Below are 13,538 nucleotides of genomic sequence, written 5' to 3' on the forward strand. Positions count from 1 at the left end.
GTATTTCGTCTGCTGCAACGCAAAGACATTAATTGCTAGCTTGTTTTTAATTGAAACTTGGCGCGTTTGTTGCGTGTGGCAGCAACAGCTGCTGGCTTGCCACAACTTTGCAGAGCATGCCGCTTCTAACATCTACTTCGCGTTGTCTTGTGTTGCATTTAATTAAAAGGCGCCACTTGCGAACAAATCTCAGCGATCAATATTGAATGGGCCTTGCCACTCCTTGCAGCAAGTGCATTAATCATACGCCGCGTGGTACCGCCAATTGGCTATCAGAAAATGCATTTCATTAAATGTTTAAATGTCGAGCTGCTTGCAAATTAAATCAAATGCCGATTTTGGCTAGTTCTCGAGTGTTTTTTGCATGATTTTTGACGCCTACAAATTGGTATTAAAAGTTGCCACGGCTCATTTGATTGCAGGGCGAATCGACCACGCCCACAGCAACGCCTTTATAATTGGTATAGCTTAATGCGGCTGAAAACAATGTTTCCCAGGCAACTCGTTTGCTGTGCGATCGCACGTTTTAATCAGCTTCCCTCCTGCTGCTAGCTATTTATTTTTTTTAAATGGCTACAGTGCTGCCGTTTAGTTAACGAACACAGTGCCCACAATTAGGCAACTGTCCAACTGCCTGACTAGTTCAATTTGTGCAGACATCAATAAAGGTCGATTTTAATCGACGCGTTGCACAAGTGACAAAATTTTAATTGAATTTAATTTTTTGGCGCTCACTGTACCCAATCACTGTAAATAAACCGGCTACAGTGCCCGCAAAGTAGCCAAAAAAAAAAGAAAAAAATACACTAAAAAATTATACAAAATAATCGCCCACTAGCCGGGCACATTTGTATGCAAATATTTTGTCTGGGCGTAAGTTACGCATAATCACAGCCCGTTGCAATTACCCAGAGTCTGGCGTTGGCCACCTCCATTGTCACCCGGGCGCCTTTCCATTTGCCACAGGGAGCGGTGCTGGGGGAAGCTAAGATTTACGCAGTCAATTTCGAGTTGCTCCGCAGGGCGTAGCGAGTGGCCAAGCGGGCAGGTGGTGCAATGGTGCAGTGGTGCATGTAGCCGGCAGGCACTTTAAAAGTTTGGGCTCTTAAGTTTACGTAAAGTTTAGTCTGATTTATGCGTGAGACGTGCAGCTGCTGCGGAGGGGTGTCTGGCAATTAACTGTCAGCCACAACAACAACAACAACAACAACAACGTTGTGTATTAGAATTATTACAACAACAATTTGCATTGTGCTCGCATTTGATAGCTCTGAATTTATGATTACATTTAAAGTGCTTGCACAGCGGCGCCCCAAAAAGGGGCAGCTGACGTTAGCCCCTCTTGCACGCTGACCTTGCGGCGCCTCTGACGGCTGCACCAGCCGCTAGGCTCGAGACAAACATCGGTTATCGACAACTGGCTGCCCTAGATAAAATTTATATAGAAGTCCGGCTCGAGCAATCAACACAACAACTCGCATTATGACACGTACACTGAGCGAAAAACAAGGAACTTGTTGGTGCTGGCGAGCTTCGCAAAATTGAAGATATATTTATTGAAAGAACAAAATTTGGCAGCGTATCGATTTGAAGTGTCAAGGGATTTATCCTTAATTTTGATCACGGCTCAGATGTGTAACAGTGCTTCGAGTCGTTCGGATAATGTTACCATATCTTTATATCCTTCAATCATTTAAATTGTTCAAATACGGAAATAATATTTCCTCAAAATAAGGTTATATTTAATCTTGTTTTTAAAGAGATTCAGCACATACTGATGAAATATTTTTGAATATTCCATAGCTTCATCTCAGCTAAGGTACAATAATGCGTTTAATTTCTTAAAATCCGCCCCGAAATCAAATTTTCAACCTACCCAGAGAACTTATCGAAGGCTTTATTCAGACTTCATTAGCTGGCCTATCTTAACTCAATACCAGAAAAGTTCTGAAAGTTTCCCACGCGATTTTCTCAGTTTTATTTCTAAATTCTTAAATTATTTTGTGTGCATAAAGCTGGGTCGCAGCGACAAAGCAATTTTCCTGTAACCAAAAGCTGTAATTAAGACTTAATCTTGAAAAAAAACTCCTGCTAAATGGCCAATTTACGCATTGCTCGAGCCGTTCGCTTGGAAGATAAATATCAGACAATATCTCGAGTGCAACACGCACTCAGCGACCAGTTCTTAAATGTTTTCGGAAACTCGTTCAAATGCAATTTAGTTTTATTTATATTTTTCACACAGATTTTATGATACATATATCAGTTTATATATCTGTGTATATGTTTAACTGGCATATATACAGAGTCGAGCAGAAATGATTCCAAACATCCGCATTGGCCGTGTTGGCAGCTTTTAGGCGGGTCTCCAACGCAGCAGCATAAACTGGGCCTGACCCGACACACACACACACACATACACCCGATGCCAACTGCATCCACGAGTTGCACTTTGCATGTGCAACACGAGGTTTCGCAGCCTCCAACAAAAGTAAAAGTGCAGTTTGGGCCGTTCTCGCTGGGGTTTTGGGCCTCGACTTGACTCGATTTGGCTATAAAAGCATTTGAGCCCAGTTGGCAGGCATTATTAAACGTTGTGTTCTCGTCACGAGTAAATCAGCCAAACAACTTCCCAACAACATGTTCAAATACGTAAGTCGTGGCCCATGGAGCTGCCTGCAAAAATAATTATGCTAGGTTCAAATTCTTGTCACAGTTCGTTGTCGCCTTCTGCTGCTTGGCCAGCGCTGCTGCTGCTCCTGGCTATTTGGGTGGATTGGCCGCAGGTCCGGCTCTGCCTTTGGCCGCCGCACCGGCCATCTCCTATGGCCACGCCTTGGGTGCGCCTTCGCTTGCCTCGTATGGATTGGGTCCCAGGTATAGCTATGCCGCGCCAGCTCTGGCTCACGCTCCACTGGCTGCACCCGCCTTGTCCGCCTATGGACTTGGACCCAGGATTAGCTATGCTTCGCCAGCTCTGGCACATGCACCACTCGGTCTGGCACATGCACCACTCGGCCTGACCCACGCACCACTCGCTGCTCCACTGGGACTTGGCTACAGATCGTATGCTGCTCCTGCTCTGAGCCTGGGCCATGGCTGGTAGAGAAGCTCAGCCGAAAGTCGCTTGCGTTTATTGCTTTTCGTTTCGTTGAAAATTGTCAACCTCTGAGAGAAAGTGAATTTGAATATTAATTATATTTCGTATTTGATCAAAAAAGCGCGTATTAATCTTCTCGAGCGAGCTAGAAATTTATTGATACGTTTAATTGCTTAGATCTAAAGCTGACGAAACTGACTCGATTTCAACTCTCACACGTTCCCAGGCAAATTAAAGCGAAGCTCACCAGCCATAGCCATGGCCATAGCCCAAGCCCAGACCCAGGCCCAGGCCATGTCCATACAGGCCATGTCCGTAGCCGCCCAGATAGCCGTGTCCCAAGCCGTATCCGTAGCTCTTGCCAATGATGGTTTTCGTAATGATGGGCGGGACAATTGTCTTGATGATGGGCGCATGATAGCCTATGCCCAGACCTAGTCCATAGCCGCCATAGTGTCCTCCATAGTGTCCGCCATAGTGTCCGCCATAGTGGCCCAGGCCCAGGCCCAGACCGCCATAGCCGAGATGATAGTCATGTCCAAAGCTGGGCTCTGGTGCTGGCGCGGGAGCTGGAGCCGGTGCGGGCTCTGGCGCAGGTGCTGCCAAGCAGCAGGTCAAGCCGAGCGCTGCCAGCAGTAAAAGCTGGGCAGGATTAGGATTAGGTTAGCTATATGGCATCGTCTTGCTGCGGCTACTTACTCCCTTGTGCATATTGTTGTTAGCTTTTGCGTCTGCCTACCACGTGTTGTACTCCAGAAGCTCTGTTGGGCTTGTGCTGCTGCAGTTGCTCCAAGCTGGCGTCTTTTATACCTCGCCTGCAACTAGGAACTAGCTGAGCTGCCACCCAAAATTGGGCTGTCGATGATCTAATGGGCACCTCATTTGGACACTATATGTGGCTGCTTCTGTTAATCTACTTTGTGTGTTTTTTGGTCAAAGACTTTTCACCCGGTTCGCGCGATCCGAGCAATCAGGCATTGCTCATACGCAATGTGGACCGGCACGCCATCGTAAATTGGGCAAGTGTTGAATTTGCAACATGCGACAAGTCGCACGCCAGGCGGCAACATGTCGCCCATTAAGTGTCCAGTTTTGGGCGTGGCTGCGGCCACTTTTGGCACTGCTTAAACCAAATCGTTTTTCTTTCGCAGCTGCTGCTGTAGGTTTGCAGCTAGAATCGATTGAGCGCAGCTTAAACAAAAAGAAAATTAAATAAAATCAAATTCATACTTAAAAATAAGGTCAATGAGCTCTCTATTTATGCCACAGCGGGCATTAGAGTCATGTGACGCAATAATTTATGTATAAAGAGCAGATCCAACAAAGAGATCTGTAATCAATTCTTCTCTATGCCCGAACTGTCGATCGTTAAGAGATTGGGCAACCAGCGCGTCTTTTAAGACAATAAACCCCAATAAACAATGGCAACTAAAAACCTACTAAAATAGCTCAGTCACTAACTAACTATAAGCGTTAGCAAGAAGAAGCACGAGCTGCTAGGTGATAGAGTACGCGACTAGCAGATGCCCTGTTAAATTTGTTTCTTTGTATTACATTGCATGTATCCGATTATTGAATAGCTTCTGAAACGATAGTTGCACATAATTCAATGAAACCCATTTCAATTTCAGTTTTGTGTAAGCGTGACTTAAGCTACCCTTGCAAAATATTCTGGTCTCCCGGCATTAACAAGCACCGAGCATGGGTAAATTGTAAATCTTGATCATAAACAAATATTTATATCCTAGATCGTACTCAACAATATAGATAAGTATATATATTTATCCAGTTCTGTCTAGTCCAACAAAAAAAAATGGTTTTCCTAAAATTTCAATTATTCGTACTTCCACTCATTTTCCGCACATTGAGGTGTTTTTATCTGTAATATTTTTTGTGTGTCAGTGTGCATGGAGATAAACTTTATGGGTTCAAAAAAATAATTTTCTACGCGCTTGTATTCGTGCGCACATCTTTACGATTATGATACCCACACTTAAACTAGTGTTTTTAATGTGTACAGGGTATAATAAAAAAAACTAAAATTACATTCATAAGCTCTACAAAAGAGTCACTGACACTTGGAAAAAACACGGCAACTTCAACAAGAGGCGATCAGCTTCGTATTTAATCTTGAACTTGAAAACGAGTTTTGGGAATTCGTGTGAGTGGAGTATCGGAGATTGTTAACTGTGGAACACTAGGTGTGCGGTGTTGCAACTGGTTCCCGATCTGAGAAAAAATGCAGCCAGTTAATGTCGTCAACCGGTTCAAGATGCCACCAGCCCCAGCCCCAGCCCCAGCAGCTTCTAACTGTACTTGGGCAGGCCTCAAGATGCCACCGCTCGAGCCTCCGCTTAGTCGAAGTGCAGTCAGAAACTGGAACGGTTCATCATCCCAGCTCTCTCAGAATGCGTACATTAATCTCTTGGCTGAGCTACACGATCCTTGTGCTGCTGTTGGCCCTGCATCAGGCACAGCCTGCCACGCTGGTGTACCATCAGCCCACGGCGGTGGTCTATCATCATCAGCCCGCCACGGGAGAGGAGCAGCAACATCCTGGCTATACCATTGTGGCACCGCTGACGAAGATCGCGCATGTTACCTACGATTCGGTGCCCATTTCTCACACACCCTTCGAACATGTGCCGCTCTTCCAGCGCATTGGCCACGTGAAGAGCGTGCGGATCTAGCGCTGGCGACGATTAGGATTAGTGTTCAAATAAAGTGAATTTACAATTTATTCGCCAAGCATTTTGCTTTCTAGTGTGTAGTTTGGTCTAAGTGAGTGTGTGTTGGGCTTAGTCTAGGTTGTTTTTACAGGATCACATCTAGAAGAAGTAGGGCGCGGGCGCGAACCTGGGTGCCACGGCCAGAGGAGCCGGTACGGGGGCAGCGAAAGGTGCAGCAGCTGGCAGACCAAATCTGGTGGGCGCAGCAAAGGCCAAAGGCGCGGGCGCAGCAAAGCCGAAAGGCGTTGCTAGTGGTGCGGGCAGCGGTGCAGCCAGAGGAGCAGCGACCGGAGCGGGCAGCGCAGCCGGCACTGGAACTGGAGCTGGTGCCAAGGCAGGAGCAGCAAAAGCCACCTTGGGTGGTGCAGCAAAAGCAACTGGCGCTGGCACTGGCGCAGCCAAAGCAACGGGTGCCACTGGTGGTGCTACCGGGTAGGCCACAGCATGATTAATCCGATGGGCATTGAAGCTGGAGGCATAGGGCGCCACAACGCCAGCGGCGGCCAGTGGAGCAACAGGTGCAGCGGCAAAGGGCAGAAGACCCGCCTGGGCGCCAGCCACGCACAGAGCAACGAGCTGCAAAGCGAAGGGAGCACACGTTATAAAACCCACATCCTGGGCCAAGGAGCTGGCGACTTACCATAATTTTGGCGAACATTTTGCTTGGGATTTGGGCTAATTTTTTGGTGGTGGTTTGTCTGAGTGCTAACTTAGCTTTGATGTCCAATTGTCGAGTGTTTGGCGTTTTTATAATTCTGTCAGACCGGGCTGGGTGCTGTTTTCGGTGGTTGTGGTGGGCCATACCAAAGCAAAAAAAAAAAAAAAAAACGCAAGACTTTCTACATAAGGCCGTGCTGCGAAGGGCGTTTAATGTACTTAATAATCAATTGGCCGTCTGTTACGTATTAGCGACGACGCCCACTTTCATAATTGCACGCCAAAAAATCGACACCACCCGCACTACACACACGCACCACTCGCACACATCACAGCCTAGTGGCCGACATTCGGCCGGGTTGTTGGGCAAGTTTTCGTTGTTTTGTTTTTAATATTACTTTGGTGGCATCGATATTCACCTACTAATGAGCCACATTTATCAGACGTGACACACCGTGTGGTGGCTCTTATTCCTCCCACCTCTCCCTCTTTTCTCAACCAGGGCCTCCCTCCTTATCTCTCTCTCTCTCTCTCTCTCTCTCTCGCTTTATAATTAATATTCAATATCTTCACTGCAATTGTCGCGTGTACAACTGTCGCCCCCTATATACCCCTCTTTCTCCTTGGCCCACTTCTTTACCCCGCCGCTGTCCCCTTTGTACACTGTCACTTTCTGTGTTTGGAATTCCTGATTTGGTCGCTTGTAAGTGTTGTCTGCATTTTACACACGCCAGCAACTAAATTGTTTGGAATTATTATAAACAGTTTTATTAAAAAATATATTAAAAAATAACTAGAGGAAAATTAGCTTAAAGATAGTTTGTTGAGCAGAAAAGCAGGTCTTCAAAATTCTTCAGTCATTCTCCATATTTTGACCTCTTCATTTAACCACATCATAAGAATTTCTGTTTAGTTTTCGTTTTTTATATTTATCTTTAAATACATAATTTACATTATTTTATAATTTTCTGCACGACTCAAAACTTCTTTGGTGTGGTGCAATGTATGAAAGTATTATGAATAATAGACTCCAATTCCAATTCGAACTCGAACAGAGCCCTAGAAAAGCGAATGATGGTGTTTATGGTGGTGCGCCAGCTTCAATGGCAGCGCGCGCAGATGAGCGTGTGGCGCAGCCAGCAGCTTGGGAAAAGCGTAGCCAACGGACACACGGTGCGTGGTGCGCTTTGGTCCAAATGTCGCACGATAGCTGGGCGCAAAGGGCACCGCCTCGACCACTGGCGGCAGCACCTGTGTCACCGTGGGCAAATGCAGCTCAGCGGTTGGCAGCAGATGAGCGTGAGCCGGCGGCAGACAGGCTGGTGCAGGCGCCGGCAGCAAAGGAGCAGCAGCTGGCAGCAGTGGTGCGGGTGCAAGCGCAGCTGGAGCGGGCCAAACAGCTGCTGGTGCGGGCCAAGCGGGTGCTGGTGCAGGTGCGAGTGGTGCTGACCAGAGTGGTGCAGGTGCTAAAGGAGCTGGAGCCAGATGAGCTGGCTCGGGCCAAGCTGGTGCCGGCAGCGGAGCCGGAAGCAGAGTTTCCTGCAGCTGCAGAGGAGCTGCATAGTCCACGTGATCAGGCAGCGCCTGCAATGGCTCCAAGTGATCAAAGTGGTTCAAGTGCTGATCAAAGTGATGGAGGTGCGGATCGAAATGATCAAAGTGGTGCGAGGGTTTGGCCTGCGCGCCGACCAAAGCCAAAGCCAAAACGAAAGACTGTTGGGGTTGACAAACAGTTAATAACGATTAAGTTGATGCCTTGAGCCACTTGGCCATAAAAGTCCTACCAATTTCAGCTGCCACATCTTGCTGGTGGTTTTTGTGTGGTGTTGGGGGGGTGCTGCTGTCCTTGTGCTTAGTTGTTGGCGACTGCTCGAGTCGAAGACGCGGCTAACAATGTTTGACACTGGCTAAGAGCCATTAATTTATAGTGCAAGTGTTTCTTTAAGCCTGGCTTAATTGGCCAGTGGCCAAATTGCACGTGCACTTCTTCACTTTCGGCTGCTTTCGAAGCCACCCAACTGCACCACACCTCGTTGTGGCCCCTTAACTTAAACTTTTTGGTCTGCGGATGAGGTAACCACTAACTTGAAGCAACATGGCCCAAATCGTGACTTTGTTGTCGTCGCATTTGTTTAGAAGGCGCGTTTGCTTTTATGGCGGCTCGAGGGGCCAATAACTTCTTGCACCGCTCGATATTATATAACCGATAGTTGTGTGTGTGGAGGCCAAAATGGAAAACGATTATGACATTTTAATAAAATATTGCCAAAACATGATGGACGGTCAGACAACATAAATTGAACGTTAGGAGTGCCCTTTCCAAACAGAGGGTATATGGGGTATATGCGGCTGCTTGTTAAAGTGCGCTGCATTAAATTGAATATACTTCTTTAATAAATTCTTCCTTTTCATAAATGAATACACTATTCCACGTTCACTTCTCCCATCATCTTTATATGACTTACTGAAACCTTTTTTAAATGGTTTTTAAGGAAGAACTTTTTCACACATTCAAAAACATTTGTTTTTCACCTCAAAAGAAGAGTATAGACTGTCGTCAGTATCATTTGATTAAAAGTTTTTAAATAGTTTTTAGTTTAAAATAACGATTTTATTAACAGAAAATTCGCTAGGGAAACAATTCAGATTTTGAAGACATATCTAGACCACAACTGGACCAGGAGCGGGGAAGCTGTAGGGTGCAGCATAGGGTGCTGCATAGGGTGCGGCATAGCCTGCGGCATAGGGAGCGGCATAGGGAGCGGCATAGGGCGCTGCGAAGGGTGAGCCAAGGGTGTAGGGTGCTGCGTATGGTGAGGCCAAAGGAGCAGCCAGTGGAGCAGCGGCGTAGGGAGCGGCGGCGGCATAGGCAGCTGGAATACCGGAGACATAGCGGCTGGAGTAGGGTGGTGTCAGCTCGAAGGGTGCCGTGGTGTAGGAGGACTGAGTGCCGTCATAGTTGTTGCGGATATCCACCTGGCTGCTGCCCCCAGCGGCATAAAGTGGTGCATTCGCATAGGCCACAGAGGCGGCCAGTGGTGAGGCGAGTGGTGCAACGACGCCAGGCTTGGCCACGGCGCAGGCAACGAGAGCGGCAATGATGAGCTGTGGGATGAGCAAGTCAAGTGCTGGAAGTGGTTTTCAGGAAGTGGCAGGAAACTTACAATTTTGAACATGTTGCTGTGGTTGTCTAGTGGATGACTCTGGACTGATAATGTCTGTTTTAGGCCACAGCTGCGCTTTATATAGCCACTGCACCACCGAGCCAGCATTCTGTTCGACTTAGTCGTGCATATTTTGGTCGCTTCTTTGTGCGAGCGGAACGTGTTCAGCCTTTGATAGTGGCTAGGAAGTCCAAATCGCAGTCGCAATCGACAAGTTGTCAAATTTCGCAAAGTGCTCGCATTTGTATGCAGACACACTGCCATCGAGTGGGTCAATTGCGGCTTTGCCCGCTTTAAAGTGCTTGCCAATTGGCGGTTGTCTTAGCCTCAATTTCAAGCTAGACCTGGCTATAAAATGCGTGTCGCCTCGCAAGTGTCGCATTAGTGCGCATTTAATGGGCGGCCATAAAAAGAATTTCAATTGCCTCGAATTGCTGCCTCGCATCCTGCGTCGACCTTGAGCTAACCCCCAAGGCAAGCCCCGGACAGGATGTGCTTCGCTCCAATCGGCATCTGTTTTAGCCATTATTCAGCGCCTCTTATTGGCCCGCACAGCTTGGCCAGCTAGCTGTGCGAGCAGCTCTCAAACCGGCTTGCGGACTTAATAAGCAATCGTCGGTCACGTGCTGGCGACGTCGTCGTCATCGGCTGCCTCTGCTCCTCTGCTCCTCCGCTGCCTCCGTCGCAGTCGGCGTTTCGCATTGTTTTTTCCAAGATGAACTCAAGGCCTTGCAAGATGATCTGCTCAAGTGACCAGTGAGCCGTGCTTGGTGCTACGTGGGGTATGCGCATGTGTAACAGTATCCGCATATTTATACCCTGTTAAAGTATACAACACAGGGTTAAGAATGAAACTTGACATCTTCGAGTCTATAAAGGGAATATAATCGTAATCAGCATAATTAGAACGGTATTTTAAATGTACCCATCTATCTTTCTTTCTATTAATCCTATGTAAACTTCACATTTTTTGACGCTAGCTTGCTTATACTTGATGCAGAGACGTCTTGTAAGATATATATTCTTTGTTAAACACGTCTACCCTCTACCTTTATGTCCATAATGAACTCGACTCTTCTAGAAGCTACCTTTATCAAGGTTTAAACAAAGACATATGTTAGCCAATGAAGTATATATAATTACCCACTTTTTGCTATCTATATACACTTATTTGTCTTTCTATCCGAATGTGAAGCAACATTTGTCAAATTTGGTAAATATACCTATCGTTCAGTTAGGACATATATCAAATCCCAATAATGGGATAAAGGTATAATAATGTACCGATAGAAATGATCTATCAAAACTCGTTTGTTTCTAATGTACCTGTCCCCTGTTAGGCTAAATTGAAGAATCTTACATTTAACTTTTGATTTTATCAAATTATCTTCTCGAGGGTATTTATTATTCGGCATTGTTCTTGCTTGTAGCCTACCAACATTTTGATCAACGCAACGACCTCTCAATTCTGCCGCCTGTAAACGATTCTTGACTCTGAGCTCTGATTATGAGTTCTTCCATCAGGTTGATCAGTCAGTTGATGGTTATACGGAAATTTGAGATGTTCGAGATTCCGCTCACTTCCTCGACGCCCGCTCTCGCTCCGGGCAAGACCTGCCGCTACGTAGGCACCAGTTAAAAATAATATATTTATGTATATTTAGGATTGTTTTTATTTTTATTTGTCGGCCAGTACCGTTCGTTATGGTTATTGTTTTTTGATTTGGTTGCTGTTAATCCAGTTATAAAAAGTGGTTTCTCAAAGCTGGATGCAGATCAGAGTTCCGTTTGCTGATAAATCGCGGTTAAACGATAGGCCAGGGGCATCTAAGTAGGTGGGGTGGTTGGTGGGTTACTGCTAGTAAATCAATGCCAAGTTTAAGGCCTTACGATCAACTCCTCGAGCGCTGAAACAGCTCTCGAAACACTTGTATGCAAATTAGATGCTCATCTCATTTTTTTTCTTTTTTAATAATAATCGCCGTAACCCCCGCACCCTGCATCACCACTGAACCGCCGAACCACAGTGTGCGAGCATCAGCAAACATTGATCTTTGATAAGTAGCAGTTCGCGAGTGAAAGGTGCGATCGGCGGGTCTGCTGGCCGCCGATGAAGACGTCTCTCGGTGCTGACCTTCGACTCTCCACTCGATATATGCAAATGCAGCACAGACAAGCCAGAGACAAGAGTTTGCAGTGGCAATGATCCGCTGGATGAATGGAGAAGGTTTGATTGGCGCTTGGTAATGAACCCACCCATAAAAAAAGTCGTTCGATAAATTTGATCTTTGTGTTTAGTTGTGGCGAGAGCTTTAAATGGCAAGTAGCTTTTACTTTATTTACGAGCATATTTCGAATATATTTCGAGTATATTTCGAGTATATTCACTAAGATGATTCACACACACACACACACACACTTACTCACACTCACACACAGAGGTAATAAAACAGTCGGTTGACTCTGTGGCTTGCGTTCAACTTAATATCAACTAAAATCGATGCCTACGAAATCCTATACATATGTGGTGCAACTGGTGGTGGTCAGCGCCTTTGTATTTGCGCCGTGCCGTAGGAGGTCAGCCCGGTGGTGCGCGGCACTGTGGCGTACGAGGCGCCCGCCTGCAGCGGCAAATTCGCCACATTCAATGGCATCAGGCCAAAGGGCACGGGCAGCTTCAAATTAAGCGAATTGGCATCCGCATGCGCCGTCGGCGAGCCTATGGAACGACCCGTCGCTGCGGCGGCAGCGGTCAGTGGTGCCGAGGCAGCGGCGGCGGCGGCGACTGTGCTGCCACCGAACACGTAGCCACTGCTGGTTAGCACCTGGGTAAAGGCCGCATGCTCCAGGGCTGGCTCCACAAATTGTCGCGCCACCTGTTGATGCGACAGCTGACGCTGCGGGGCACGTGGCGCGGGATAGTGATAGGCGCCCAGCTGGGAGCTGGGCGAGATTGAGTACTCCAAGTGCGAGACGTCCGCCAGCACCGCCGAGGTCAGTTGCAGCGCCAGCCCCATCAGCAGAAGATTGGCCACGGATTTCTGAAAGAAACCGTTACAGATTAGATCACAGCCAGATGTGCAGACACATACACACACACACACTCACTTTGTGAGACATTTTTGCCGTTAGATTCTTTGGATTGATTCACTTGTGTTTGCACTTTACAACACTGTTCACTCGCGTATTCAGCTGAGTCTCGAATGCGATTCGTTAGCGATTCGTTTCTGTTGTGGACGGACGCAGCCTTTCGGACTGATTAAAATTTGTGCGCCAGCTGAAGATGCTTTTTATACGCCAGATACAAAAAACAAAGCGCTGAGCCACAGCTGAGCTTCAGTTGAGTTCTGCCCGCCGACGGACAGACGAGCAGCAGGTGAGGCACTCGACCAGTCAAACAGTCGCGACGACCAGTCGACCAGTCCAAGACCCAACGCAAAGCAAAGCAATCGAGACTGATAATTTAAGAGAGCGGGTCTCGACTAGCAAATACCCTGTTTATTTGTAGCTGTGTGCAGAAGAGCTTGAAGGGACTGCGACTGTCTGTCTGTCTGGACTGTCTTTATTTTTGGTATTTTCTATTATATATATTCATGCGTATTAGTTTAAAGTATTTAAATATAAAATATTTTTATGACTATACGAACTCTCACAGTCTAATATTTATTTCGATATTACAATCGATACAACTCATTGCAAAGCAACCGTGTGAGAATATTTGAATGAAACACATTTATATTAATTCTTTAATATGCATATGAGAAGAGATACGCCTTAACACTTAATTAAATAAATTATTTTGCTGCCTGCTCTGTAAAGTTGCCACTCTTTGGTATACTCTTCTGGAGCATTTGTTTGGTTACAGGGTATAAAAACAAAAATCAAAAT

The 13,538-nt window shown here is 46.6% G+C and overlaps 7 protein-coding genes across 7 annotated transcripts; 2 read left to right on the plus strand and 5 right to left on the minus strand.

Annotated features, from left to right (window-relative positions):
* Positions 1 to 2,494: 2,494 nt before the first annotated feature.
* LOC6623743 (cuticle protein 10.6) lies at positions 2,495 to 3,199 on the plus strand. Its single transcript, XM_002046165.3, has 2 exons — positions 2,495 to 2,652; positions 2,717 to 3,199. Exons 1-2 carry the CDS (start codon positions 2,641 to 2,643, stop codon positions 3,104 to 3,106), a joined length of 402 nt encoding a protein of 133 aa, XP_002046201.1. The 5' UTR covers positions 2,495 to 2,640; the 3' UTR covers positions 3,107 to 3,199.
* A 28-nt stretch (positions 3,200 to 3,227) lies between these two features.
* On the minus strand, positions 3,228 to 3,900 carry LOC6623769 (glycine-rich protein). The gene is made up of 2 exons (XM_002046166.2): positions 3,800 to 3,900; positions 3,228 to 3,742 (listed from the first exon to the last, which is right to left on the minus strand). The coding sequence occupies exons 1-2, from the start codon at positions 3,809 to 3,811 to the stop codon at positions 3,344 to 3,346; spliced, it is 411 nt and encodes a 136-aa protein (XP_002046202.1). The 5' UTR covers positions 3,812 to 3,900; the 3' UTR covers positions 3,228 to 3,343.
* A 1,394-nt stretch (positions 3,901 to 5,294) lies between these two features.
* LOC6623784 (uncharacterized) lies at positions 5,295 to 5,841 on the plus strand. Its single transcript, XM_032434754.2, has one exon. It carries the CDS (start codon positions 5,353 to 5,355, stop codon positions 5,788 to 5,790), a length of 438 nt encoding a protein of 145 aa, XP_032290645.1. The 5' UTR covers positions 5,295 to 5,352; the 3' UTR covers positions 5,791 to 5,841.
* Positions 5,821 to 6,601, minus strand: LOC6623578 (cyclin-dependent kinase inhibitor 1C). The gene is made up of 2 exons (XM_002046168.3): positions 6,470 to 6,601; positions 5,821 to 6,405 (listed from the first exon to the last, which is right to left on the minus strand). The coding sequence occupies exons 1-2, from the start codon at positions 6,485 to 6,487 to the stop codon at positions 5,929 to 5,931; spliced, it is 495 nt and encodes a 164-aa protein (XP_002046204.1). The 5' UTR covers positions 6,488 to 6,601; the 3' UTR covers positions 5,821 to 5,928.
* Positions 6,602 to 7,326: 725 nt separating this feature from the next.
* Positions 7,327 to 8,387, minus strand: LOC6623731 (resuscitation-promoting factor RpfA). Its single transcript, XM_002046169.2, has 2 exons — positions 8,271 to 8,387; positions 7,327 to 8,199 (listed from the first exon to the last, which is right to left on the minus strand). Exons 1-2 carry the CDS (start codon positions 8,286 to 8,288, stop codon positions 7,546 to 7,548), a joined length of 672 nt encoding a protein of 223 aa, XP_002046205.1. The 5' UTR covers positions 8,289 to 8,387; the 3' UTR covers positions 7,327 to 7,545.
* A 695-nt stretch (positions 8,388 to 9,082) lies between these two features.
* LOC6623376 (cuticle protein 76) lies at positions 9,083 to 9,809 on the minus strand. The gene is made up of 2 exons (XM_002046171.4): positions 9,651 to 9,809; positions 9,083 to 9,591 (listed from the first exon to the last, which is right to left on the minus strand). The coding sequence occupies exons 1-2, from the start codon at positions 9,756 to 9,758 to the stop codon at positions 9,148 to 9,150; spliced, it is 552 nt and encodes a 183-aa protein (XP_002046207.2). The 5' UTR covers positions 9,759 to 9,809; the 3' UTR covers positions 9,083 to 9,147.
* Positions 9,810 to 11,951: 2,142 nt separating this feature from the next.
* LOC6623766 (uncharacterized) lies at positions 11,952 to 12,973 on the minus strand. Its single transcript, XM_002046172.3, has 2 exons — positions 12,759 to 12,973; positions 11,952 to 12,691 (listed from the first exon to the last, which is right to left on the minus strand). Exons 1-2 carry the CDS (start codon positions 12,768 to 12,770, stop codon positions 12,194 to 12,196), a joined length of 510 nt encoding a protein of 169 aa, XP_002046208.1. The 5' UTR covers positions 12,771 to 12,973; the 3' UTR covers positions 11,952 to 12,193.
* Between the last annotated feature and the right edge of the window lie 565 nt (positions 12,974 to 13,538).

This window comes from Drosophila virilis, chromosome 3 (assembly GCF_030788295.1).
Source record: "Drosophila virilis strain 15010-1051.87 chromosome 3, Dvir_AGI_RSII-ME, whole genome shotgun sequence".
Lineage (NCBI taxonomy): Eukaryota > Metazoa > Arthropoda > Insecta > Diptera > Drosophilidae > Drosophila > Drosophila virilis.

Bases quoted from the DNA above. Each gene is read 5' to 3' on its own strand.
- LOC6623376 (XM_002046171.4), bottom strand. From the start codon at position 9,758: ATGCTGGCTCGGTGGTGCAGTGGCTATATAAAGCGCAGCTGTGGCCTA. The intron at 9,592-9,650 runs GTAAGTTTCCTG...CTCATCCCACAG, and splicing joins ACAGCAACATGTTCAAAATT to CTCATCATTGCCGCTCTCGT.
- LOC6623784 (XM_032434754.2), top strand. From the start codon at position 5,353: ATGTCGTCAACCGGTTCAAGATGCCACCAGCCCCAGCCCCAGCCCCAG.